Source organism: Ambystoma mexicanum, chromosome 10 (genome assembly GCF_040938575.1).
Source record: "Ambystoma mexicanum isolate Mex_15411 chromosome 10, UKY_AmexF1_1, whole genome shotgun sequence".
NCBI classification, from domain to species: domain Eukaryota; kingdom Metazoa; phylum Chordata; class Amphibia; order Caudata; family Ambystomatidae; genus Ambystoma; species Ambystoma mexicanum.
Window position 1 is genome coordinate 9,314,570 of NC_090932.1, and position 26,053 is coordinate 9,340,622.

General features: G+C 49.0%; 1 protein-coding gene across 5 annotated transcripts in view; it reads right to left on the reverse strand.

Moving 5' to 3' along the window:
• The window catches only part of OPA1 (OPA1 mitochondrial dynamin like GTPase), a 1,475,337-nt gene that overhangs the window by 1,004,509 nt on the left and 444,775 nt on the right, over nucleotides 1-26,053 (reverse strand). For all 5 annotated transcript variants that reach the window (XM_069617417.1, XM_069617415.1, XM_069617414.1 and 2 more), the window contains 2 exons: nucleotides 977-1,063; nucleotides 507-620 (listed from right to left, as the gene is read on the reverse strand). In XM_069617417.1, the coding sequence (XP_069473518.1) occupies nucleotides 507-620; nucleotides 977-1,063 (201 nt within the window). The remainder of the gene's footprint in view (nucleotides 1-506; nucleotides 621-976; nucleotides 1,064-26,053) is intronic.

Consider the following 26,053-nt stretch of genomic DNA (forward strand, 5'->3'; position numbering starts at 1 on the left):
CCAACATACTGGCCAACAAGCACAAACAAAGGTGAATTCCCAAAAAACAATAGTAGACAAAGAATCTGAGGATAGCGCTATAGACAAGAGGTCAATGCAATTACTGCAGACGTGAAAGGTCTCACGGTGCCGAGGTCTGTGTCCGAGTGCGATATGAATCCAGGTCTCTCCTCGTCTGTGAGTAGAACAGATGCCTTTGAACAGTGTGCTACAGATGTTGGTCTCTCTTTGCCAGAGAGGCATCTAAAACGCTCCACCCTTCCCCTAATAACAGTGTATGCTCAAGATATGCCCCACTCTCTTGGGCCTGTATGTAGTAAGAATATTTTACGTCCATGAGCTAGAGCTTGATCAGCCTTAAACCCCAGCCAATACAATATATAGAGCAGCCTGCTGCTTTGCTGGATCACATACATAAACAAATGACCCATACTGCGTTGGCCAACTTTGGATCAATGATAATGTAGGAGACAGTTCTCCACAGCAACAGAAAGTAAGATAATTACCTTAACAGGAGAACGGGTCATCATTTCCCCAGATCCTCGGGGGAAAATCCGGGCTTGGGCGATCATTTCTAAGACGCTGGTCTTTCCGGCACTCTGATCTCCAACCACAATAACCTTGAAAAAAGAACAGAATTTGCATTTGCAATCACAGACTGACAGGGTCACAATTACATTATGATTCACAGCAAAGGGAGGAACAGCACTCCTGCGGAAATATGACCAAACTAATACTAGATCCCTCTGATATTTGTATGCAAGTTTGGAAGAGGAAGGTGGTCAGTGGCAGGCCCCTGCCATCTCCCTCAAAAGCTTTAGAATGGGAGCAAACAATGGCGGGTTGCAACTTGCAGTACTTCCCTTCCAAAAGAGACCGGTTCCGGGTCAGTTGGGGGAGTGGATGAGTTAAAAAAGTGAGGCTCCACTTTCACTACACGGGAATGGCAAGTGCTCTGCACCTTCACCGTACATACCCTGGGCAGGTGATCCTGTGTGTTGTAGTTGGCGTCATAGTCTGACAAAATATCCAGAACTTCAGAATACATGTCAATCAAGGATTTCTAAAGCAAACAAACGAGAAGCAGAATTAGAAAATGAGGTTAACGAGAGGATTTCATAATTTGCAAGTTAAGGCCCAAAATAGCAGGAATTAATGAGCAGTTATTTTATTGTTATTCACACACTTATTGAGGTATATGACTGTTAGTAAAGATTTCCTTTTTTCCTCCAATAGACCTGTAGGGGAAAGCCTATCTTTTTGTTATTGTCAGACCTGACTTTTTGGAAGCAAGTGAAGCCTGCAGCTTTACTTTCCTTGCTTTTTGCTCACTTTTATGGGGAAACAGATCAGTCCCCCACACCAGTCAGGTGTACCTCGAGTCTAATAGGCCGAGCAGACTAGGGGCCCACATCTGGGCATACCAGTCACACTCAGGGTGACTAGACAAAACAAAAAGGTGATGGCTGGAAGGTTTAGAATTAATCCTATCCTCAGGCATCCCTCCCAACCATCTTTGTTGAGCCTGTGAAGCCAGTACAGAAAGAGGAAATGAGGCTGTAACGTCTGAGGTTGCTTGTGGTCTCACGCAGATGAGATGTGACCAAGCAGTTTGGGCTGGACTGCCCCTTTTGGGTTGGTGCCAAGCCTGATTTGCATATGGTCTTACTCCCCTTCTGTAATGGCTGAAGAACGATGGGCTGGAGGGTTGCCCAGAGTGATGCCAGAGGTTAACATTAATTCAAAGCCTTCCAGCCATCACCTATTGTTTTAGCAAATACCTCAGCAAGAACACCTCCTTCAGAAACAGCTCATGGGGGATGAGGGATACCCAGAAATGAAGATTTCCCACCAACACCATCAAGAAAGGACCTAGCAGATGATGGAAAGTCTTCATTTGCTTCGTTATCCGTGTCTGGGTGGAAGATTCAATTTGATATCGAACCTTTACCCTGAGGTGGAGGTGTAAACACCTTAGGTGGCTCTGATCAACTGGTGCTGCAGAAGTCTGAGGTGCCAGAGGGGTCGAATGCTCAACCACAGGAGTGGAAGGAACATTCATTGGCCCAACTGGGGGACAGTAAAACCTAAGTCAGTCATCTGATATGAGTCCCACAAGTGTAGTGAAGAATCTGTCCTCCATACACTGGCCTTTCTATTAAGTAGCAGAAGGTGCTGCAGCTGGTGACGTATCATTGAGTAATAGGTACCCAGCAAGACTGTTGTAGAGATGATGACTACCTTGGGGCACTACAGATCTGGTAAAGACCACAAGGTCTGAATAGATGACCACTGGACACTGCAGGTAAATTCATGTCTGAAGACTATTTGCATAGATTGACCAGGAGGTTGTGGATATTGCAACCCACTCTGACCTGCAGCCATCTCAGAGGGTGAAGAAACACATGAGTAAATATAGGGGTCAATAGACTTCTTGCGCCAGGCAGCCATTTTGTGGAGGTTGCAGAGACTTGATTCAGGGGTACACAGGGAACTCCGGTTCAGCAGAGAGCCCTTGTGCACATCCACAGTACCCTCGGGAAGACTACCGGTGGTGGCACGTAGGATCACAAGTGGGTATTCGGTAGGCAGGACGCCCTCAGATTTGCTTTCCAGTAGTCCTGGAAATCACGGTAGCTTGGCAGGCGGTCAAGACTAAGTCTCAGGAGGGGTGAATGTGATCGGAAGCCCACAATGAGCACACATAGTAAAACTCCACAGAATACGCTTAGACAAGTGTATATAAAAATACATATACATTTATTATAGACCTTAATAATTAACTACAAATAAACCACAGTAATACAAAACAGTTAACACACACGCCTTTCACTATTTAACATATAAACAGTGACGTTTCACCTGAAGCGTTAAACATCCTGCAACAGAAGGGTATGTTAACGCAAATATAGCATTAGGCAGTTCTTAAGAACCAATCCCCAACTTAAGCAGTCCTGCCCTACGCAGTGGGGAGCTTTTTGCTCAAAAGTACAGTAGTGTGTTAAAAAAGAGCAGTTGTGCGTAATGATAGAAAACGGGTCCTCTTCAGGGAGCTGTAGCAGTTCAGGAAGGGGCTTCAGGTGAAGAACAATGTCCCACTATTCGGGGAGCATCTACCCTTGCAGGCAGAGTGAGTTTCGAGAATAGCTAGGGCGCTCAGGCAAGCCCAGCTAAGGCAAGTATCTTTTTTGGGATTCTCATGCGTAAAGAACAATGGCTGCACCATGGGGACACCGGTAAGTGATGCAAGTACTCGCCGACCCTCCACACAATCTGGGCCAAACTTTGCCAGTCTAGGCCTGGTCGCTTGTAGGTTCAACCCCTACAGTTGCACGTCGCTCCAGCTCTCAGCGGCTGCAGTATGGGACGATCGTCTGTGGCGAGACAGTAGCCTTTTCTCAGCTCTCGAAGAAAAGAGGACAGTTCTAGTGCAGCAAGTCTCAGGGCACAGGGGGGCAGGCAGGCAAGGCTCCTACAACAACCGTCACCACAGCAGGGTGACACAGGGACAGCAAATGCTTGCGGCATAGCGCACTCTTACATCGCTACCCAGAGGAGCTAGGACTACGACATTTGGCAGAAGAGGTCCAAGGACCACAAGCTAGCGATTCCTTAAGTCTTGAGTGTCAACTCAGGATGGCGGCGCTCCTATGCGATACTCCGGGTTCGAGCTGGTCAGTTTGCTGGATGGCCCAGGAATACTTCTGATGAGGCTCTTTGGGAGGGTAATTGGGAGGTGCGGAGAGTAGTTTTTCCCACTACTCCAAAGGGTCGAAGTGATCGATGCAAAAACAGGGGTTCAACCGGACAACAGCGGGCTCAGAGTGTCAACCCTTCCAGCACATCTCTGGTGGTTCCATAGGTCTGCTTTAGCGTTTCAGGATACTGGACTCCTCCTGTAGTTCGAAGAGAACTTCAGATGATCAACCTGGAATGGATGCAGAGCCCCTCCTCTTATCCAAGATGCATCTAGTGCTCAAATCTGGGATAACCAATCGAAGATCTGTTCTCTTGCATGCAAGTCAGACATGGGCCAATCATAGTCCACGTGGTCCCAGTCATTCAAGCATACCAGACATACTGGTACCAGTAGTGTGGATTGGGACCAGACAGGCCCAATCCACTTCCTGGGCACTAGCACAGGTGACATGCAGGAGCCCGCGAAAGTTTGTTTTCGCTGGAGCCTGCATGCTGAAATAAGGAATTCCTGGGTCTGCTCGACCTGGAGGAAGGCAAAGGGACAAAATGGCCAAAGGACAGAACAAAAGAATTCATAGCACGGCCATTTTCGGCACTGGCCACAGTCTTCAGCCAAACGTGGTAAACGCAATATGATTGTTAAAAAGAAGTAAAAATAGTATAAAAGTAAACTGCTGCCACCAGTTCATCCTAGGCACACTTGTACAGTCACAAAAAGATCCTTAGAGGGTGTCTAGGGCCATAAAACAAAAAGGACCCCTATGCACAGTATTGTAAGGTACTTGGCACATACATAAAAATGTACTAGGAATTGGCAACATAGTCAAAGACTAAGGGAAACAGTTTCCCAGTACTGACAGACTGAAGGACGTGTCAGTTTCCCCATAATAAGTGAGCAAAGGCTCAGGAGGAGTTCTGCTGAAGGCTGTGCTCTACTGGAAAAAGTCAGGTTAGGTAAGCTAAACAAAAGCAAAAGTTGTGGGGTGGCGGGATGGATTACGGGGGGGGGACCATAAATGGAGGAAAATCTTTCCTAAAACGGGTAAATGAGACGTTTCACCCCTTGGCCTCTAGATCCATACTATCCCTCTGGGACTCCAGAGTACGTGTGGGTCAGACTCCAGAAAGGGACATTCACAAGAGGTGAACCTAGAAAACTCCATGGGGACTGATATGTGCCAGAGGCACCAGTGGGAGGGAAGAAAACACAGAATTGGAACAAGAAACAGGGAAAGTGCACTAAAAGGTAGTGCTATGCCAAGGACAACCATTCCAGCCTGTGCAGAAAACAGGGACTGACAGTTGGGTGCCAGAGGGCAGAGCTTACGGGGCAGAGCCATTCCCCACAGCTGCACACTTGCGCACCTAAAACAAGGGGAACACAGTCCTGCAGAGCTAAATGCTCCAGTCCCGTTCTCTGGGGAATGCCGCAGACAGAATGGAGAAAAGACACCAGGCCAGAGTATTGGCAGGAACCTACCCCCCCGGCCCCTGCATAATAAATGAAGCAGAACTGGGCATAGGCCAGAGTGTCCCCCTAGATCTACCCACCCACACACACAGGGGCAGGCCTAAACTAGCCCAACAAGTGTTGGGTAGATTTTCATGTGAGATACCCTTCACATGAGTCACCCAGTACTTTTTGTGGATTTTTTTTGTCAGTTCTCCTGAATGAGTGAGAACCTTTTTCCACACTTGCTCATTCTTTTACCATATCTTTTGGAATACTTTTTCTGGCATCTGTCTTTGACTTTCGCAGCACACAGCACTTTCTGTGCAGTGTTGCTGGGAGCGCCTAGAGCTTACCTTTTCATTTTCTGTTATTTCTGTTGTGGGAAACATGTTCCCAAGGGCAGGGAATATTTAGTATCCTTCCTATCTTTTATGTTGCGAGAGTGCTCAGGGGTTAACACTTTATCCCCTTTCTCACTGCTCCTGTAACTTTTTGTTACAGTGACAAGTTAATCTGAATGGCTGTTGGCAGTGGGTTTATCCTACCTACCTTTGTGCAATGTTTACTCACAGGCTGTACTCACAGCCTCGGTAATGCACAGAAGGTCCTGCTTGGCTTTTGTCTAAAAGATGGATCCTTTTGTGAAGTCTGCTAAGGCTCCAGTGTGTCTGTGAGGACAGGAAACGAAGGATCCAGTGTGTCTGTGAGGTCAGGAAACCCGGGGAGGACTCAAAGTCCCCCCCCCCCCCCGAGAGTTTGAATGGTGCATGGGTGCTGATTGGCTGGGTACCTGCATAAAAGGCAGGCTAAAGACGAGATGACCCCTGGAACAGAAGAATGGGACGAGTAAGAAGAGGAGCCGCAATGTCTGCAGCCGCTGCAGATGACCGCAAATGCCTTCTGTGTTACCGCTGCTGTCCAACCCCTTCTTCCAAGAGGCGGGAGAACTGTGAATAGGGCAACTCTTTCTTTCAAACTGGTAGGACCAATGAGCCTTGAAACGTCCTGCATTTCAAGCCATCCCATGATGAGCTGTGACCATCACAATCTGCAAACCGCCAATACCCTGGGACCTGTGGCCACCATGCAGTGCATCGTCTTCTGAAGATCAAATTGTCTCATGGTGGACTCCTTCGGACATCCAGAGGCAAGATTCCACTCCTTCAAGTGCCCTCACCAGAGTGCTAGACACAGAAAGTGAGACAAATCGACTGGGCGGTAATCGTTCTTCACTGGTGCTTCCCAAAAGGTGGCAAAATCACAGAACCATGAGGAGTCCTATGCAAGAAGCCTCTTCAGTATCCGCTGCTGCGAGATCTATTCCAGTGTCCCTTCTTTCAGCTGCCTGACCAAGAATCTGGTCACCGGTACTGCTGCATCGCTGGGGCATCGTGCTTCACCCTCTTTTGGACTTCTAAGGCACTGTGATACTCTTGGTAGAACTTACCTAGAGTTGCTTTGCTGCTCCTGTCTTATTGGAGTGCTGATTTGTGTGCTTTGGAGTTTGGCCATATTCGGTCGCCCAGGCCTACCGCCTCTGTGCCTACAGTGAGCCTTCTCCGAAGTTCCTACCCTTTTTCCAACTAAAAGTGTTAGTTACTTGCTACAGAAGACTTCTGGAATGTTTGAACTGTCTATAGCTTGTGCCTTACGTGTTTTGCCCTCCAATCCGACTCTGAGACACTCATAACTAGATAGTGATGGACTTCTAAAGTATTAGGCCTCTGAAATGATTACAATTAGCCACCTTGGCGGGGAGCCAGCTAATCAGGTGGCACAGAACATTGGGTGAAACTGCTAATCTAAGCCCACTTTCCAAGCCGTCTGATGGCCAGTTGTCACAGCTGCCATCTCCGCGCCCCCCCCCCCCGACCCAGCAGTAATTTGTCTGCAGAGCCCCCAATCCTCACTTACCTGAATGCTGCGGTGGCGAGTACTGCCGCAGCTTCTGTCCCCGCTCTGTTCGGCCAATATGGAAATGGAAGAGGGGCTACATATGGAGCCCCGGTGTCCTATACTATGGCAGCCGTATTTGTATAGTATTTTCTTTCTGTGAAAGGATGTCGTGAGGCAACCCGTTCACGGAAAGGAAAACCTTTCCAGTTAGCCCCGTCCCAGTCCATGGGACGCATGCTAATAGCGTTAAGCACCCGTCCCAAGGGCTGGAACGGGTGCTTAACGCTGAAGTATTTACCTGCACTATGTTAGTTTTGTTTCAACCTTTATTACCTAAACCAAAGATTACCAAATTGATTTTCTTACTACGATTATTGCACTGATTTTTCAAAGTTACTTATTGTGTGTTATAGTACTGATCCTTTGTGAAGAATGATTTACCTTTGTTTATATATAAAAGAAACCTTTCTTTTTATATAACTACCAGTCTCAAGATGACCTGCATTTTGAACCATCCCACAACAAGCTCCGACCTTCACTGGCTGCAAACCACCAATACCGTGGGACTTGTGGCCATTGTGCAGTGCATGGCCTTGCAAAGATCGAATTCTCCTGAAACTTTGGTGGACTCCTTCCAGACCGCCAGAGGCAGGATTCCGCTCCTTTAAGTGCCCTCACAAGGAATCTGGGCTGAGAAAGCAAGCTGAATCGACAGGGCTGTAACCGTTCTTCAATGGTGCTTTGAAAGTGCGCCAAAACCACAGCACCGTGAAGAATCCTTTGCCGAGAGCCTCTCCACTCAACTACTGCTGCAATCCATCCAGTGTCTCTTCTTCAGTCTGCCTGCACAAGAATCCAGTGACTGGTCTGCTGCTGCATCCGCTTCTTCATGTTTAAAGTACTGCAAGACTCTTGGCAGAACTTACCTAGAGTTGCTTTGCTGCTCCTGTGTTGCAAGAGTGCTGATCTGTGTGTTTAACCATACATATTCGCCCAGGCCTAAAGCCTGTGTGCCTGCAGGGAGACTTCTCCTTAGTCCCTGAACCTTTTTTCCCAGCAAACAAAGGGTACTTACTTGCAACAAGTCTTCTTTTGTAACTGCTGACTCTACAGATGTTCCTTACTTTTTTGCCCCCCAATATAACCACCTCTTTCTCACGCACTCTTTCTTTCTGCATCATTCTCTCTCTTTCGCTCTCCCACAATGGGGAAAGGGAGGGGAGGGCAGGGTAGCCCATAGTGAGCCACTCCAAAGCAGCCCCTTTTAGGGGTGTGGGAAAGAGAGGGGTACCTTGTTGCACCTTTTGGAATGAGGCGATTGATAGAGTTGAAATGACTCTTAGAGTAATTTTACAGAGATCGGCAGTAAATATAATGCTTTTTCTACATAGAGGAAGATGTACAGATGCTATGAAATACAGCAATTGGATTGATAAAGTTCTGTTAGTTGCGATGAGACTGATTCTTCGGGTTTGGAAAACCAGGAAGAAACCCTCAGTGGGAGGACTGGTTAATGGAGTTGCAGACCCCAATTATGAAAAAATGTCATTCAAGGAGAATGAGGAGGAATACATTTCGATATGGGGGCCATTCAATGCCTTATATGGCTGAATATCTAAGATGTGGTTGATATTAAGGAGTGGGATTTTTTTTTCTCTTCTCTTCGCTCTCTTTTCTTTCTACTTTTTCATCTCTTTCTTCTTTGCTCTTTTTATTAATGTATTGGTTTGGTGTTGGTCTATGTGAAGTCTTGTGTCTGTGTATGAATTCTGATAGGATTGGTTGTTATATCTTTTTAAATGTTATTGTTTGCATATACTGAAAATGATTTAGTGTCTCTAAGGGGGGTGCGTTGGATTGCAATGTATGCATCGAATTATATGCTTTTTTGAAATGTAGTTAAACAAAAAGTTTATGTTTCTACTTAAAACTAGAAACCCTTGAATTATATTGAAATGAAATGTATTTGTTGACATGCTTATAAAAAGATGTTAAAAAAAATAAAGATTTTGAAGATTCCACACTTCAAAAATCCAGGAAATAAAATCTAAAAGGGGCTGCACCGGGGTGACGCATGCCCTGCTTTGGAGTACCTCACTGTGGACTACTCCACCCCTTTCCCCACTGTGGCATTGGGTGTGAGCTTGTTCCTTGCAAACCTGATGACTACAGCTACCAGAAGTCCTTGCAGCAGCAGCATCATGGATTGTTAACACCTGCACTTGCTGTGAGCTGCAAGCTAAGACTGCCTCAGTGACGATGTGAAGAGCACAGAAACCGGTAGGAGGTGATGGTGATATAGATATAGATACACATACATACATTACTCACCGTAATCGTATTTCTGATGCTTGTATCTGTTTAGATTCACATGCTGTGCATAGGCCGCCATCTAGTGGAAGCTGCAGAGTATTAGTTTGTTTTTCGAAACTCGAAAATGGGCGTCGACCTAGGGCGTGCCAGTAATACTATCCCTAGTGCGAAGTCCACTGTACCCATGATCCTTCACGCGTGTAGGACCCTCAGATGAACAAGTTACTCCTTACCTGGTAACGTTCTTTCGATGGGATGTTCCTCCGACGTATTCCTTATCTATGATATTTGTATCTCCAGCTTGCTGGCCTCAGAATTTTTTTTTCCCCCCAGTCGAGGGCGCTGTGTGTCGACGTCCGTCGAGTAGGTGTTCCTCGACAGCCACCGTATCGACGCCGATGTCATCATGCCTATAAATGGCCACGCGCAGCGTACGTTGCTCAGTTCCGTTTTGTAGAGTAAGGTAGTTATTGCATGAATGGTTACTACCCTTGAAGGAGCGTAAGCTGCAACCACAAGGGAAATGTTACTGCGGGGATGGATGGGAGGGGCGATAAGGAATACGTCGGAGGAACATCCCATTGAAAGAACGTTACCAGGTAAGGAGTAACTTGTTCTTCGAAGGGATTGTGTCCTCCGACGTATTCCTCATCTATGATAGACTCCCATAGCAGTGGTATGTGATTGGAGGCGGGAGTAAGAGATGCCATATTACTCTTTAAGAATGAACAGAGTGTAACACAGCTTTGCCAAATCTAGTCTCTTGACTAGAGGAGGAATCCAGGCTATAAAATTTGGTAAAGGTATGTGCGGACGACCATGTGGCAGCCGCACATATGTCTCGAATTGGTACCCCTCTTTGAAGAGCTGAGGAGGCTGCGATACCCCTGGTCGAATGAGCCCTTAGATTTTGAGGGGGCTCTTTCCCTGTCAGTTTGTAGCATTCCAGAATGGCTAAAATAATCCATCTGGAGATGGTTTGTTTGGTTATTGGTAATCCCAACTTATGTCCTGCGTAACAAAGAGTTGCTCTACTTGTCTAATTTTAGCAAGTCTACTGATATAAAAACTCAAGGCTCGCTTAGGGTCCAGCCTGGGTAGTCTCTCTTCCTCTTTCCCCGGATGGGGAGGAGGATAGAATGAAGGTAAAGTAATCTTCTGAGTAATGTGAAATTCAGAAACTACCTTTGGGAGGAAGTTAGGCTTCACCTGTAGGACGACTTTGTCCTTGTGAAAAATTGTATGAGGTTTACAAGATAGGGCTTGTATCTCGCTAACCCTTCTAGCAGATGTTAATGCTACCAATAAAACAGTTTTTAGGGTGAGAAATTTCAATGAACAAGAGTGGAGTGGTTCAAAACGAGCACCCTTTAGGAAGTTTAAAACTAGATTTAAGTCCCATAAGGGAACTTGGAATGGTCTTGGAGGGTAAACATTAGTTAGACCTTTCAGGTATTGTATTACCAATGGAATTTTGAAATACGATGGCTCCTCTGCAGAGCGCTTAAAGATCGATAGTGCTGCGAGATAGCCCTTAATAGTGCCAACTTGAAGGCCTGAATTTGCCAAATAAAGTAAGAAGGATAAGACCGCAGGTGTACCACATGAAAAGGGTTTGATATTCTTTTCTCTGCACCAGCTGCAAAATGTATTCCAACGGCAGCGGTATAGAGTTTTAGTTGCTGGCCTTCTGGCCGAAAGCAACACCTCCATGACGTCATCTGGAAGGTCCCGATCCTTGTACCTCAACCTTTCAGATACCAAGCGTGAAGGTTGAGGGTCTTGATGGCTGGATGGAGAACCTGACCTCCCTTCTGCGAGAGAAGATCCTCTCTGTACGGTAGACGAATTGGAGGATGGATGGACATGTCCAGAAGGTCCCGGTACCACGTTCTCCTGGCCCAATCCGGGGCAATTAGGATCATGGTCTTCCGAAACCTTCTCAACCTCCTGATCATTTGAGGAATGACAGGGACCGGAGGAAACGCATACAGAAGTGGGAACTCCCAGTCCACTACGAACGCGTCTGCTAGAGCTCCTCTCGGGGGAAATTCCCTTGAGCAAAATCTGTCGCACTTCCTGTTGATACTGGTGGCGAACAGATCCCCTTATGGGGTTCCCCAAAGGGTGAAGATCTATTGAAGGACTTCCTGAGCTATCTCCCACTCGTGGGAGACTGTTCTGCCTGCTCAGAGCGTCCTCTGTCAAGTTCTTCTCTCCGGCTAGGTGAATTGCCGATAGAGATTCCTTCCTGAATTGCCCAAAACCAGAGCTGCATCGCCTCTCTGCACAGTGGCAGTGACCCTACGCCTCCTCTTTTGTTGAGGTAGTGCATGGCCACTGTATTGTCCGTCATTAAAAGGACGTTTCTCCCCCATACAGACGGCAGAAAAGCCTTCAGTGCCAGTCTGATGGCTCTCAGCTCCAACAGGTTGATGTGTAGTCTGGACTCCGATGGAGACCAACGACCGCTGATGGTCAAGTCGTTGGCATGGGCTCCCCACCTCGTGAGTGAGGCGTCTGTGACTACTGTTATCTCCGGCCATGGTTGCCAAAACAGTTCTCCTTTCAAGATGTTCTCTGGAGAGGCCCACCATTGAAGGTCGTGGGCTACCTTGTCCGGAATCCGGAGGTGATCTGTCATCCTCCCTGAGAATTGTGACCACTGAGTCCTCAGTGCCCACTGAAGGGATCTCATTCTCAGGCGAGCCTCTGGCACAAGGGATATGCAGGATGCCATGAGGCCTAGCAACCTCAAAAAGTCGAAGGCTGGGAGACGTTGGGCATTTTGAAACCTGGTGACCATCTGCAGAATATCTTGAGCCCTCACCTCTGGTGGCGAGGCTTTTCCCAGGGACGTGTCCAGGACTGCTCCAATGAACTGGAGTCTCTGTGATGGTATCATCTGTGACTTCTTTAAATTGAGGGAGAAGCCCAGCTTGTGAAGGAAGTGGCAGACATAATCTAGTTGGATCCGAGCTTGTTCCGAAGAAACTGCTCTGATCAACCAATCGTCCAGGTAGGGGTAGACTTGAATCCCTTCCCTCCTTAGACTTGCAGCCACAACCGACATTAGCTTGGTGAAGACCCTCGGGGCGGAGGTCAGCCCAAATGGCAGAACTCGAAATTGATAATGAGAGTTGCCAATTGCGAACCTCAGGTACTTCCTGTGCTTGGGATGGATTGGCACATGGAAATAAGCGGTTACCAGTCAATTGGTCGAAAACATTTGGTCGAATGCCAAATGGTCGATTTTTTTTTTTACCCCTTTTTTGGTTTTTTTTGGGGGGGGTCCCCCCCCAACCCCCTTTTCTTTCTTTTTTTTTCCCCACACGAAAACCCACAAAACACATATATATATATAAAAAAAAAAAAAATTCGACCATTTGGCATTCGACCAAATGGTGTCGACCAAATTGCAGTCGACCAGTTTGTTGTCGACCAATTGACCAGACACCCAAATAAGCATCCTGAAGGTGCAGAGATACCAACCAGTCCTGAAGCTGAAGGGCCTGAAGGATCTGAGAGAGAGTTACCATCTTGAACTTGTCCTTCCTGAGGAACTTGTTCAATTCTCGTAAGTCCAGGATGGGTCTCAGTCCTCCATCTTTCTTGGGTATGAGAAAGTAGGGGGGAGTACCAGCCCTTGTTCCTGTCTGCTACAGGTACCGGTTCTATGGCACCTTTCTCTAGCAAGTCTACAATTTCCTGCAAGAGGAGCAGATCCGGCACTTTCAGAGAGCTGTTCCCCGGTGGATGGCTCTGAGGGATGCGTAGAAAAGGCAGGCAGTAACCTTGGGCAACTGTCTCCAATGCCCAAGCATCTGACGTAATAGCCTGCCATTCCGTCAGATGGTGAGTTAACCTGCCCCCTACAGGTGTCTTGTTATGGGAGACCTCAGAGTGGTTTGGGAGCGGCTGATGCAGTTGCCGAAGGTAAAGCGGCTCCTGCTCCTGCTGATGCGGCTTTCTTTCTTTACCCGTCCACCACGGGTACATTTTCCTTGGCCTCTTTGAGCCGGCCGTCCTCTGCCTCTTCCATATGAGGAATAATAGCGAAAGGACCTTCCTCTCCAAGAGCATCCTAAGGGACGAAAATTAGTTTGGCGGATTGCAGCTCCTAGTGACTTGGCTGCTGCTTTAGATGTTTGCAGTTTTTCCAAACTGTCATCCGCCTTCTTACCACACAGGGAAGAGCCGTCAAAGGGCATATTCAAAAGTCTGGCCTGTACGTCAGAAGCAAAGCCAGACTTTCGCAATCACGCATGCCTGCGGATTGTGGTACTTGCCTCCATGGCCCTGCTGATACTGTCAGCAGAATCAATGCCAGCTTGAAGGGACACACACATTGCATCTTTACCATCTTTGATATTTAAAAATGCGTCCATTTCTTCTACTTCCTGGAGGCAGTCAGCCGCTGATGAAGCACACTCCCAAAGAGTGTGGCTGAACCTAGCGAGCATACAAGTTGCATTAATAGATTTTAAAGCCATGCTACAGGCCGAGAAGACTTTCTTAGCCATGGCATCATATTTTGTATCATCCCTATCCTGAGGAGCAGTGAGGTATGCAGAGGTACTGCCTGATGAAGTTGCAGCCTGGACCACCAGACTCTCTGGAGTAGGGTGCTTAGATAGGTATTCAGGGTCAGCAGCAGATACCCTATATTTCGCTGACAACTTCTTGTTAACCGCAGGGACAACTTCAGGAGTTTCCCAGTTAGTTAAAATCTTTCTTTGTAAAGCAGAATGAAAGGGAACCACAGGATCCTCCTGTGGACCTTTATCCAGAATATCTTTGAGGTCATCCTGTTGAAAAACAGGTGAAGGCGCAGACCAACCCATGAACTCCATAATTCTTGACATTAGGGTTCTATAAGGGGTTTCAGCATGTCCCCCTGGGTCTGGTTTGACAAATTCCACCTCTGGGGAAGTGTCTAGGCCACTTGCTTCCTGTAATGCATCCTGAAGGTCTTTCAACCTTCTTTCCTCAGAGGCAAAAGTCTCTGGTTCAGGTGATGTGGTCCTCTGCAGCCCAAAAGGCCTTTCTTGATCAGAATCTTCCCTTTCTTCATAAATTGAAGTTAAGGGGGATGCTCTGGCCTGTGAAATGGTATAAAACCCATCTCTAAAGCAGAGGAAGCCATCATCAGTGGCCTTGAAAAGGTCGATGTCGTTGACGCTGATGTAAAAATCCTCGAAGGCGCCGACAAAGGCGTCGAGAAAACTGGAAGAGGCCTCGAAGAAGTCGAGAGGATCGGAATCCTGCTCGAGGATGTCGACTCGATCGACGGATGCGTCGAAGAACCCTTCAATAACGGCGTTGATGGCGCCGATCTATGCTTCGAAGGGGCTTTCGACGATGGCGTCGAAGATGCTTTACTTCCCGATGGCTCATGGCGCTTTCGGGTCGACTCTTCGCCGGGTGCTGCGACTCGCAGCGTTTAGATTTTTTGGGCTTTTCACCCGGGGTATCACCCTCAGCTGACTTCGAGGGGGTCGAGGTCGCTTTCTCGAAGACGCTTAGCATCTTTTTTCTGAATTCCTCCCACTGAGCCTGAGAGCTGTGTTTTGTGGGGCAATGTACTCTTTCAGGGGAACTAGAAGACGACGACAAAGGAGATCTTCTACGTCTCTTCTTCGAGTGTCTAGACCTCGACGAGTGGTGGGAGCCACTTCAAGACCTAGACCGAGAATGCTTTCGACGGTGAGGAGACGAATGTCTCGACTCTACCGCGGAAAACTGACTTACCTCTCTCGAGCTTCCCCTTACGCTCCTTCAAGGCTTTCGCCGTCATGGACAGGCATTCCTCACACTCCGAACACTGGTGTTCGATTCCCAGACACCACAAACAGATCCTGTGAGGATCCGTCAACGACATTTTCTTCCCACAGTCTCAGCATTTTTTGAAACCGGACCGAGGTGTCGTCGGGTCGGAGGAGGAAGCCATCGAGTCGTTTTTCTCGAGGAAATATGAATATATTTCGACTGACGAACTGAGCAACGGTATTCCGAGGCACACGAAGCGCGGAAAAACGGAACTGAGCAACGGACGCTGCGCATGGCCATTTATAGGCATGATGACGTCGGCGTCAATACGGTGGCTGTCGAGGAACACCTACTCGATGGACGTCGACGCACAGCGCCCTCTACTGGGGGAAAAAAAATTCCGAGGCCAGCAAGCTGGAGATACAAATATCATAGATAAGGAATATGTCGGAGGACACAATCCCTTCGAATGTATTTTTTCTGACATGAGGTAGCATGAGGAGTAGCGCAAGTACAGAGTATCAAAGCAGATAGATAAGACTACAAGCATTCATGCGCCTTCTCCCAGAGGGGAGGAAGGGCAGGCGCATGTGAATCTAAGCAGATACAAGCATCAGAAATACGATTACGGTGAGTAATGTATTCCTTCTGAGGCTTGTGGAATCAGTTTAGATCACATGCTGTGCATAGATTAGCAAGCAGTGTTAGAAGAAGGAGGTGGGATGTGAGAAGGGTCATGAGCGAACAAATGTCTTAGAACCACTTGTCCCACTTGAGTATCCGTCTTGGAACGAGTGTTAATGCAGTAGTGCTGAGTAAAGGTGTGAATAGAGCTCCATGTAGCTGCTTTGCAAATGGTGTCAAGGGGTACATTTGCAATGAAAGCCAGGGTGGCCCCAGTGCCTCTAGTGGAGTGGGCTCTTGGCGTAAAAGGCAGAGTTTTTTCTGACAGGGAGTAGCACAGCTGGATACATTTGACTATCCATCTAGAGATGGCACCTTTAGAGACGCAATCTCCTTCTCTGCCTGTAGCTACGGAGACGAACAGTTGATCTGTTTTTCTTAGCAGTGTGGTCTTGTCTACGTAATAGAGGACCGCTCTTCGCACATCTAGTGTGTGTAGTTTCACCTCAGCAGAGCTTTTGGGTTTCTGGAAGAAGGTCGGAAGCTGAATGGACTGGTTAACATGGAATTTTGAAATGAACTTAGGTGAGAACCTTGGGTGAGTTTGTACAACCAGTTTATCCTTATGAACAGTAAAGAAAGGATCCTGCACTGACAGAGCCTGGATTTCACTGACCCTTTTCATGGATGTAATGCCTACTAAGAAGGCAGTCTTATAAGTCAGGTGTTTTAGGCTAGCTTTATGCATGGGTTCAAAGGGGGAGCCCCATGAGTTTAGCAAGCACACATTAAGGTCCCACCCTGGAGGAGGATTAGAAATTGGAGGGTGAAGTCTCTTTACCCCTTCCATAAATGCTTTGACAACCGGCACTTTCCACCATGACACCTTGTTATGGGAGGTGGTGTAGGCTGACAGCACCGCCAGATGTACCTTGAGTGAATTAAATACCAAACCTGCATCCAGTAAGTGGAGCATGTAGGTGACGATATTGGAAGGAGTGCAATGAACCGGGTTGATTTGTTTATTCTGGCAACAAATCTTTTCCACTTATCAAAGTAACAGTGTCTTGTATTCGGTTTCCTTGATTCTTTTAGGATATCCATGCATCTCTGCGGTAAGTTGAGATGGCCAAACTCCACGACTTTAGGAGCCATGCTGCCAAGTTCATTGAGTTGGGTTGAGGATGCACTGTGTCTCCGTGCTGGGAGAGTAGGTTGTGCCAGCATGGGAGTTTGATGGGTTCGCACATTGCCATCTTGCGCAGGTGCAGGCACCACGGTTGTCTCGCCCACATGGGAGCAACTAGGATGGGCGTCATCAATTCCCAGTGCATTTTTTTTTACCATCTTGCTCATCAGAGGGGTTGGTGGCAAAGCATAGGCAAACATCCCTGACCAGTTCATCCATAGGGCGTTGCCCATGGAGCCTGGCTGGGGGAACCTGGATACAAATCCGGGCATTGTCTGTTTTCGCTTGTGGCGAAATCGTCTATAGAGGGGGAACCCCACTGTGAGAATAGATCTCCCACGACTTCTTCGTGTAGAATCCATTTGTGTTCCTCTGTGAGGGGGGTCTCTGCTCAAAGCGTCCGCTAGTGAATTGAGATCCCCTGGAACATGTTGAGACGACAGGTGAATGTTCCGTCTGAGTGCCCATATCCACATTTTCTGGGCAAGCCGGACAGATTCAGCGAACGAGTGCCCCCCTGTTTGTTTATATAAAACATCACCGTCGTGCTGTCCGTTAAGATCTGCACTGACAGGTTCAATAGGTGGGGTTCGAAGGCTCGAAGCTCTCTGAAGACTGCCAGGAGTTCTAGCAGGTTGATGTGATTCTTGGCCACTGTGTGAGACCAGAGACCCTGAGCTGTGTGGTGAAAGAGCTGTGCTCCCCACCCTGACAGGGACGCATCTGTAGTGACTACAGCTTGTATTTCTGGATCGTAAAAGTGTTTCCCCTGACAGGTTCTCTCTCGTCCACCAGCGAAGACTCTCTACTAGTGTTGGCGAAACGACCACTAGATCGTCCCACTGACCCACTTGAGACCATTATTTCGCCAACCATTCCTGCATGGGTCGCATGCGCAGGCGCGCGTGGTGAACCAGGTAAATACATGACGCCATCATGCCTAGCAAACATCGCTTTGCGAACCCTTATCTGGCGACCGGACTGATCTTGAAGAATTTGCAGTAAAAGATTCCAAATTCTTTCCTCTGATGGAAAGGCCAACCCCACTTGAGTGTTTAGGACAGCTCCTAGGAACTGTTTGGAGGTGCTTGGCACCAGGCTTGATTTTCTCTCATTGATTGAGAAGCCCAATTCGAAGAGGAGGTTGATCATTCTTTTTATGTTGGATCTGCAAATTACTGGGGTCTCCCCTGTGATGAGCCAGTCGTCCAGGTAAGAGTACACTGGGATTGCTTTCCTGCGTAGGTGTGCCGCCACCACGGCCAGTACCTTGGTGAATACCATTGGAGCCGAGGCTATACCGAAGGGCAGCACATTGAACTGGTAGTGCTGACTGTCCACCTTGAAGCGCCATGTAATCTCCTCTTTAGTAGGGGGATTACCTCTTGAAGTGTAGTCATGCAAAATTTTTGAGGCTTGACATATTTGTTTGCAGGGCGCAAGTCTAATACTGGGCACATTGTCAGATCTTTTTTGGGCACAAGGAAGTAAGTTGAATAAATACCCTTGTTTACCTGGTTGCCCGGGACGAGTTCTATCGCGTCCTTCGCTAGGAGATTGACGATTTCCTCGAGAAGGATCTTTTGGTGCTCCAAGGAGTGTATCTTTTGTCTTGGAGGATGCACGCGGGGGTGTTTCAACAGTTCGATACAGTATCCCGCGGACACTGTGGACAGCACCCATCTGTCCGAGGTGATCCCTTCCCATGCGTGGGTGAAGCTGGAAATGCGCCCCCCTACTGGGGATGCATGGGAAGGGACCCTGAGCGGAGCGTCACTGTTTGTTGGGAGGCGTACCGCCTCTACCTGGGCTGCCTCTGCGTCTACCACGGCCCCTCTTGTGACCTCTGGCGTAACTCAGGGTAGCCTGTTGGTTGCCCCCCCACAATGAGCCTTGCCCTTGTGAGTAATTAGACCCTCTCTGGGAATTTTGGCTGCGTGAGCGTCGAAAATTATTAGTCCCTCTTTGGTTTGTGGGTTTATTAGTTAATTGTCCAAGGGACCTTAGGGTATCATATTCTTCTTTGGCTGTTTTAAGTGCCTCTTCTACCGCCTTCCCAAACAAGACATTTGGTTCCACCGGCATGTCGATAAGAGTGGCCTGGGTCTCGGGTTTGAACCCCGACTGCCTCAGCCAAGCGTGTCTCTTGATAACTGCTCTCTGTGATGAGCCGGCCTACATTGTCTGCTGCGTCAAAAGTCGCCTTGAGAATGCACCCGGAAACACATCTCCTTTCCGACGCAATCTGGGCCAACTGACCCTTTAGAGGTTCAGGTGCGGAGGCGATGAAGGCAGCTACTTGCTCCCATTGGTGACAATTGTAATTTGCCAGCAGAGTGGTGGTATTAGCGATTCTTGCTTGGTAAGCGGAAGTGGAGGCCACTTTCCTTCCTAGCCCATAAATCTTCTTGCTCGCCTTGTCTGGTGGAGCTTCAGATGATGTTGAGGTGTCCCCGCCCTTTTCCTGGTGGTGGTAACTACCAATGAGTCGGGCTTAAGCTGACCTCTTATATAAAGTGGGTCGGAAGGGGCAGCCCTGAATAATTTCTCGATTCTGGGGTTGACTGCCCGGGTGAGATTAGGGGTGAGGAGGGAGGGGTCAATTCTGCGTTGAATGGACTTCAGAATTGGTATGGCTTGGACAATGGACTTCTTATCCCCCATGATTTCCTCTGCAAAGTCCCTCTCTTCTTGAGCCCCTTGAGTGTCAATATGAAAGTGCTCTGCAGCTTTCGCCAAGAACTCATTCAGTAGTGGCTGATTATCCACAGGTGAGTCATTGACCAGTGGATCTTTGGGAATAGGCGAGTCTAGACTATAGGCCTCTGCCTCGTCGTCTTCCTCCTCATCCTGGTCCTCGTCATAATAATCAACCCCTGCCTGGTCATCCAGTATTTGTATGTCTGGATCTTCAGCATACTGATGGTAAGGTTGAATAGAGAGTGGGTCTGAAATCAGGCCCTGAGCTGGAGTCTCATTACAAGGTCTCTTACTAGGAGGCGGAGGGTCTTTGGATCCTGAAGGAATCAGGGGTATTCTGATAGCTCAGAAAATAATCAGGGATTTTCTCATAGAAATTAGCCATAAAATACATTCTTCTCATCACCCTGTCAATGTCTTCAGAGCTCCCTTCCCTGGAACTGGGAATGAACACCTCTTGTGGAGGTTCCTCTTCTAGTCCCATATCTTGTGGAGTGGGAGTGACAACCTTAGGCCTAGTGACAGGGTCAGGGGTCTTAGGCTTATCTGAAGATGTATGTCTGTCCTTCTGGACCTGGGGTTCAGATGCTTTTCCTGGTGACTTCTGCTGTTTCTCCCCTTTACCATGAGTAGAGGCATGTTTCCCTGACTCTTTGGCCTTCTGTGAATCTTTCGACGCCTGGCGTCGAGATTCGGGGGTGGGTTGGCTAGGTTCTGTAGCTTTAGAGGATGTGGGTTGAGACTCGGAGGCAAACATGGAAAGGACTGCCGGAGCAGACTTTAAGCGTGCTGCTTGGGGGTAGAGGTCGGATTTGTCTTCTGACGACCATACCTCTGACTTTGGGGAGAGAGGCACCCTTAGTAATCGTAGGAGGTTGCTGTGTGTCATGAGGCGATCGCGACCTGGAACGCACAGAGGACACCGATTCTGCGGACCGCTCTCCTTATGCCTTTTCTTCCGATCACTCGACACGCGTGTCGAGTCTCGGCTGGGGTTAGTGTGTTTAGGTGCAGTTGTGAGGGTAGCGCTCGTGTCGCCGGGTGTGGTCCCCATAACTGCCCCGCCGGACAATCCTACGAGGCTTGGGACTAGCGCTTGGGTGTCCATCGACGCTTGGGTGTCCATCGACGCCTCTGTGCCCTCGCCATCCGATACGGCTGCGTTGCTGCCATCACTGAAGGAACCCACCGCCTCCATGGCCTTTAGCTGCCTGGCATAATGGGCACAACGTTTAGTGGAGCAGTCCTTTAGTGTTTTAGCATTAAAAAGAGTTTACACGCTCTGCAAATTGCTTCGGGGTGGTCCCTAGGCAGACAGATTACTGGTATTATGCTCATCAGGGAATTTATGGTTGCACTTGGGGCAGAATTTAAATGGAGTACTCTCCATATGTTACCTATGGCAGCGGGCGAGTGTATGTCGGAAAATAAGTCTGATTATGTCCACCCCTCCCACTCTCCCTACTTGCAGGGCCGAGGCCAGAGGCCTTCCGAGGCCCAAAGCCCGTCGTGCAGTCTCAACGGCTGTTAGTTCTTCGGACCGGCGTCGGAATCTCGAGGTGGGATTTGAAGAACGGGGAATTTTAGATATTATTATTATTATTATTATTATTATTATTATTATTAATAATTTAGCACTTATATAGCACTACGAACCCTCAGGTATCTGAGCGCTGCTTATTATTACCCACAGTGTGTGGTGCTCATTTATTGACCTCGGAAGGATGAAAGGCTGAGTTTGGCCCCGCCGGGATTCGAACCTGCGTTAGCAGGCTCTGCACGGATGTCAAAGCAAGCACTCTACTCGCTGTGCCACTTGATGAATTATGACAAAATTGCTGAAAGCCAGGGAACTCCGCAACTATGCTTCAGACAAATATGGCAAAAAAAACAATCTGAGGGTCCTACACGCGTGAGAGATCATGGGTACAGTGGACGTCAGACTAGGGATAGTAATAGTGGCACGCCCTAGGTCGACGCCCATTTTCGAGTTTTGAAAAACAAACTAATACTCTGCAGCTTCCACTAGATGTCAGCCTATGCACAGCATGTGATCTAAGCAGATTCCACAAGCCTCAAAATATATATACATACACAAACAAACAGAGGGGTGGGCGGGGGGCTAAACAGACTTTTGTGACTCAGACTTTTCCATTCTGTAATTTCAAGCAGATCCGCGACCTGCACCACGTAGCAAAACGCTTCCACTTATGGCCATAGCCATTTAGAGTCGACGACGCCCTGGCTTTGGCAAGGACCTCCCTGCAGTCCGCTGGCAGCTCATAACCTCCAAACTCTAAGGCTGCAGGAGCCATGTCTTCAGGTTCAGAGATCCTGGGTCGTGATGAAGGATTGCGCCTCTCTCTGGTGAGCAGATCAGGAAGTACCAGCAACTTGACTGGCGGCGACACTGACAGATGGAGTAGGTCCGGATACCAAATCTGCCTTGGCCACACCGGGGCGATGAGTATCATCTTGCACCGACAGTGTCCGAGCGTATTGATCATACATAGCAGAAGAGGAAACCGAGGAAAAGCGTACAGAAACAGACCTTCCCCCAGGAAGGAGAATGCGTCCCCATGCTCCTCGGTTGGTGAAATCTGCTGGCAGACTTCGGGCATTTTGAGTTTGCTGCCGTGGCAAAAAGATCGATCGGAGGTCTGCCCCATTTGACGAACAGACAGTCCACCTGATCCTGACGAAGTTCCCACTCGTGGCCAGAGCGCAGCTCCCTACGGGGGTAGACTGCAATGATGTTCGTGATGCCTGCCAGGTGGGAAGAGGAACATCCCCTGTCCAGTGGCCCAATGCCACAAGTCCTGAGCTTCCTTAGAGAGCACTAGAGATAGAGTGCTGGAGATAGAGTGCCCCATTGCTTCCTGATGTAGAACATGGTGGTGGTGTTGTCCGTGAAGATCCTCATCACCTTGACTCTCAGACGATAGGAAAGACTTGAGGGCCCAGAATACTGCCCATTACTCCAGGATGTTGATGACGTAAGTCACAGACCTCAGTCGTGTAGATGTCCGGTGAGAGCTCCCCTACCTTCCAGAGAGGCGTCCGTCGTGACTGTCTCTTGGTATGACAAGGTCTGAAATCCCTTCCCATGGGTGATTGAGAGCATACCCCCCCCCCCACCACTGAGCAGGATCTTGTCCGTAAAATTCCTGGACACTTGTATCCGACGTGCATCCAAGAATTCCTGGAGGGGTCGCATCTGCAACCTGAGAAACGGACGAGGTAGGTGCAGGACGACATCATGCCCAGCAAAGACTTTATATGCCAAACCATGGCCGTCTTCGCCGACCACAGCCGCTATACCTTCCCTTGAATGGCCACTAGCCTCTCCTCTGATGGGGATACCAGGCAAGCCACTGTGCGAGTCTGGCGCCGAGAACAGCATGTTCTGCAATGGGGTTAAGCAGGATTTCGGATAGTTCATGGAGAACCCCAGCTCCGTCAGTAGCCGGACTGTCTCCTTCGTGTGCTCGTCGGGCCAGTACCAAGGAGCAGGCTTTTCCAGATACGGATTTATGTGTAAGCCCTGCAGACGCAAGTGAGCCGCCACCAGGGCCAAGTGTTTTGTGAACACCCTTGGGGCCGACTTTAAGCCAAAAGGCAGGGCCTTGAACTGGTAGCGTGGTCCTTGTACCACAAACTGTAGGAATTTCCAAGGTTTCCTGTGGAAGGGGACATGGAAGCATGCATCCTAACAACGTCAAGAAATCCCCTTCCTCCAGTTGGCCGAGCACATGTTGCAACGGGACCATGCCGAATTTTGGGGATTTTGCGGACCCCCGGAGTCATAGGGGGAATAAGCTCCATCGCCCCTTTCCGTAGCATGGCTTGCACTTCTTCCAGGAGCTGAGGGATGTGCTGCTCCTGACGGGGAACCGGTGGACCTGCCCCTATTCCCAGGCACCTGCGTTGGAACTCCAAGGTGTGCCCCTGGGCGAGAGCATCCAGCACCCATCAGTCAGTGATCATCTTCCACTCGCAGACTAACCTCGTCAGCCGTCCTGCCACTGGCGTGCACAAGTGGGGGCCCGACATCTGGGCCGTTCAGGCTTGCTTGGTTGCTGGCTGCGCTGACCTCCGCTACCGTAGACCTGGGAGCGACCACTGTAGGTTTGCTGCGTGGAGGATTTGGGAGGTTGCCTGTATGATGTGTAGTATCCCTTGGATAATCTGCTCAATTTTCCCCTGGAGGAGTGAAAAGACTAGGAGCAATGCTGCTGCAGAGTGACAAGGGAAAGTGCCATCTCCATGTCCATTTTTATGGCTTGAAGGGATTTGTCGACCGGCTTCCCGAACAAATTGCAGCCATCAAAAGGCATTTCCAGCACATTCGCATGAACGTCCTGGCGAATGTTAGTGGCCTTCGACCATCCCTGCCAACAAAGGCAAACTGTATCCCCATCAGAAGCCTGTTCCGGCGATGTCCACTGCCACTGTAATGGCATGGACAGACGCCACATCCCCTTCCTGGAAGAAGGCGATAGCCTCCGTTTTCTTGTTGTAGGGAGGAATTTCAAGATGGGACCCAGCTTGTCCCAAAGACAGCCAGAGCATTAGCCGATTTGATCGTGGATGCTGCCGTGTAGATGACGCTCTTCCCTATGGCGTCCATCTTCTTCCCCTCGTTGTCCGGGGGGGACTGATGATGCAGAGGCCGGGTTGGCTGAACGTTTTCTTGCGGCGGCCTACTCTACCAAGTCCGACGACAGTTGTAGCCTCAAGCACTTGGGTGCAGAGTCCAGTACCCTGTATTTCTTGTCCAACCAGTCTCGTTTGGTTGGAGCCAAGCACGGATTTTTCATGAGGGCTAGGCCTTCCTACCAAATGTCCAAAAAGGGTACAGCCATGATGGTCTTCCTCTTGGACTCCCGTCGCTGATATAGGAAACCCTCCTTCTTGGCTTCCTCGGGCACCAGCTGGAACAGCTCAGAGGCCCTGGAGATCACTGAGTGGAATGATTCCACCTCGTCTGGCAGAGAGCCTCTAGGAGGGGCGTCCAGGTGCAGTGATTCGTCGTCTGTCGGGACAAAGTCCTTATCTTTGTCAGTTTCCATGGCCGTCCCTGTACCAGTGTCCGTGTGTGTATCCGGGTCCGCTGGTGGACTCTGGTCCCGACGTGGTGGGGGAGGGTGAGGCGGTGTCGTCAGGTGGCGCTTCCTCTTCCTACATGGAGGCTGGTCAGGGACCTGCGGTACAACAGGTGCCGGTGCTGGAGGCAATCTTTGCTGGATCTCCGTCACTAGGGTGTGGAGAGTTGACAGAATGTCCATGGATATGTCCCTCAGCTGTGGAGGGAAAGATGGAATGCTAGGCCCTGTGCCACCATCCTCCTCGTGTACGGACGGACGCTTGGTCATCATCATCCGTGGAGGAGATGTCCATTGGCTGAACGTAAACCTGGGATGACTGATTTGGGGCATCCTCTGCCGTCCCTCCCCCCTTTTCCCCTCTCGAGGGCCTTCAGCCTTCGTCGCTGCCTCAGCGGCAGTGTCACACCTGGGAGGCAGGGAAACACTGCGCTGTAAGGACCACCCTCGTCGCCGTAGTAGTCACCCGAGGGGATGCCGACAAAGTGGTCGACTGCGTCTTCGGCTGCGTCTGATGGACCTGCTGTGAGACCTTCTTCTCTTCCTCAGGCATTTGTTTGTGATTTTTCTCGGAACTTGGCCGGGGTGGAGAACTTCCTCTTTGAGTAGTAAACCGATGGCAGGCTGGCTGACCAGGAGAACGGCGGTCTATCCAACCTGGGACCCGCATCAGCGGCAAACCCGGCGGAATGGGCTTGCGGTTCTTGGCCTTCTCTTGGACCCGCACGGATGGGGCATCCTCAAAGCACTTAACATCCTCGCAGAGAGAGAGCGCTCCTCTGACCGACCAGCCCTAGGTGAGAAATGACCCTGCTCGGAGCACGGGTCAGAGGCCTCGCTCAACTTGAGCCATGCCGTCAGCCTGCTATACTCATCTTTCTTAGTTTTCTTCGAGAAGCCCAGGCATATCTCACACCCTTCCTAGTTGTGGTCCGGGTGCAGGCAGTACAGACACTTTTTTTTTTTTTTTTTTTATTTAGATGTTTTAGTTTAATAATAAACTTTTACATCATTGCGATTTTTATAAAGAGGCAGGAATAAAAAGTGTCGTCATGTTTAAGTTTTTCTTCGATTGAGGTCGAGGATAGACGTTAGAAAGAGAACAATTGTGAATGTGTATTTGTTATTATTTCCACTAAGTATGGCATTCCATCTTTCGGATGTGGTCATTTGTTTCGTGTCTAAGTCAAAGTAAGAACCAAAGTTTTTCCGTTGAGCTGCCAGCGCCGTGCATTCCATGACTAGGTGGAAGATAGTCTCTGGGATTGTTTCTATTTCACAGAATCGGCAGTGATTGTTTGTTTT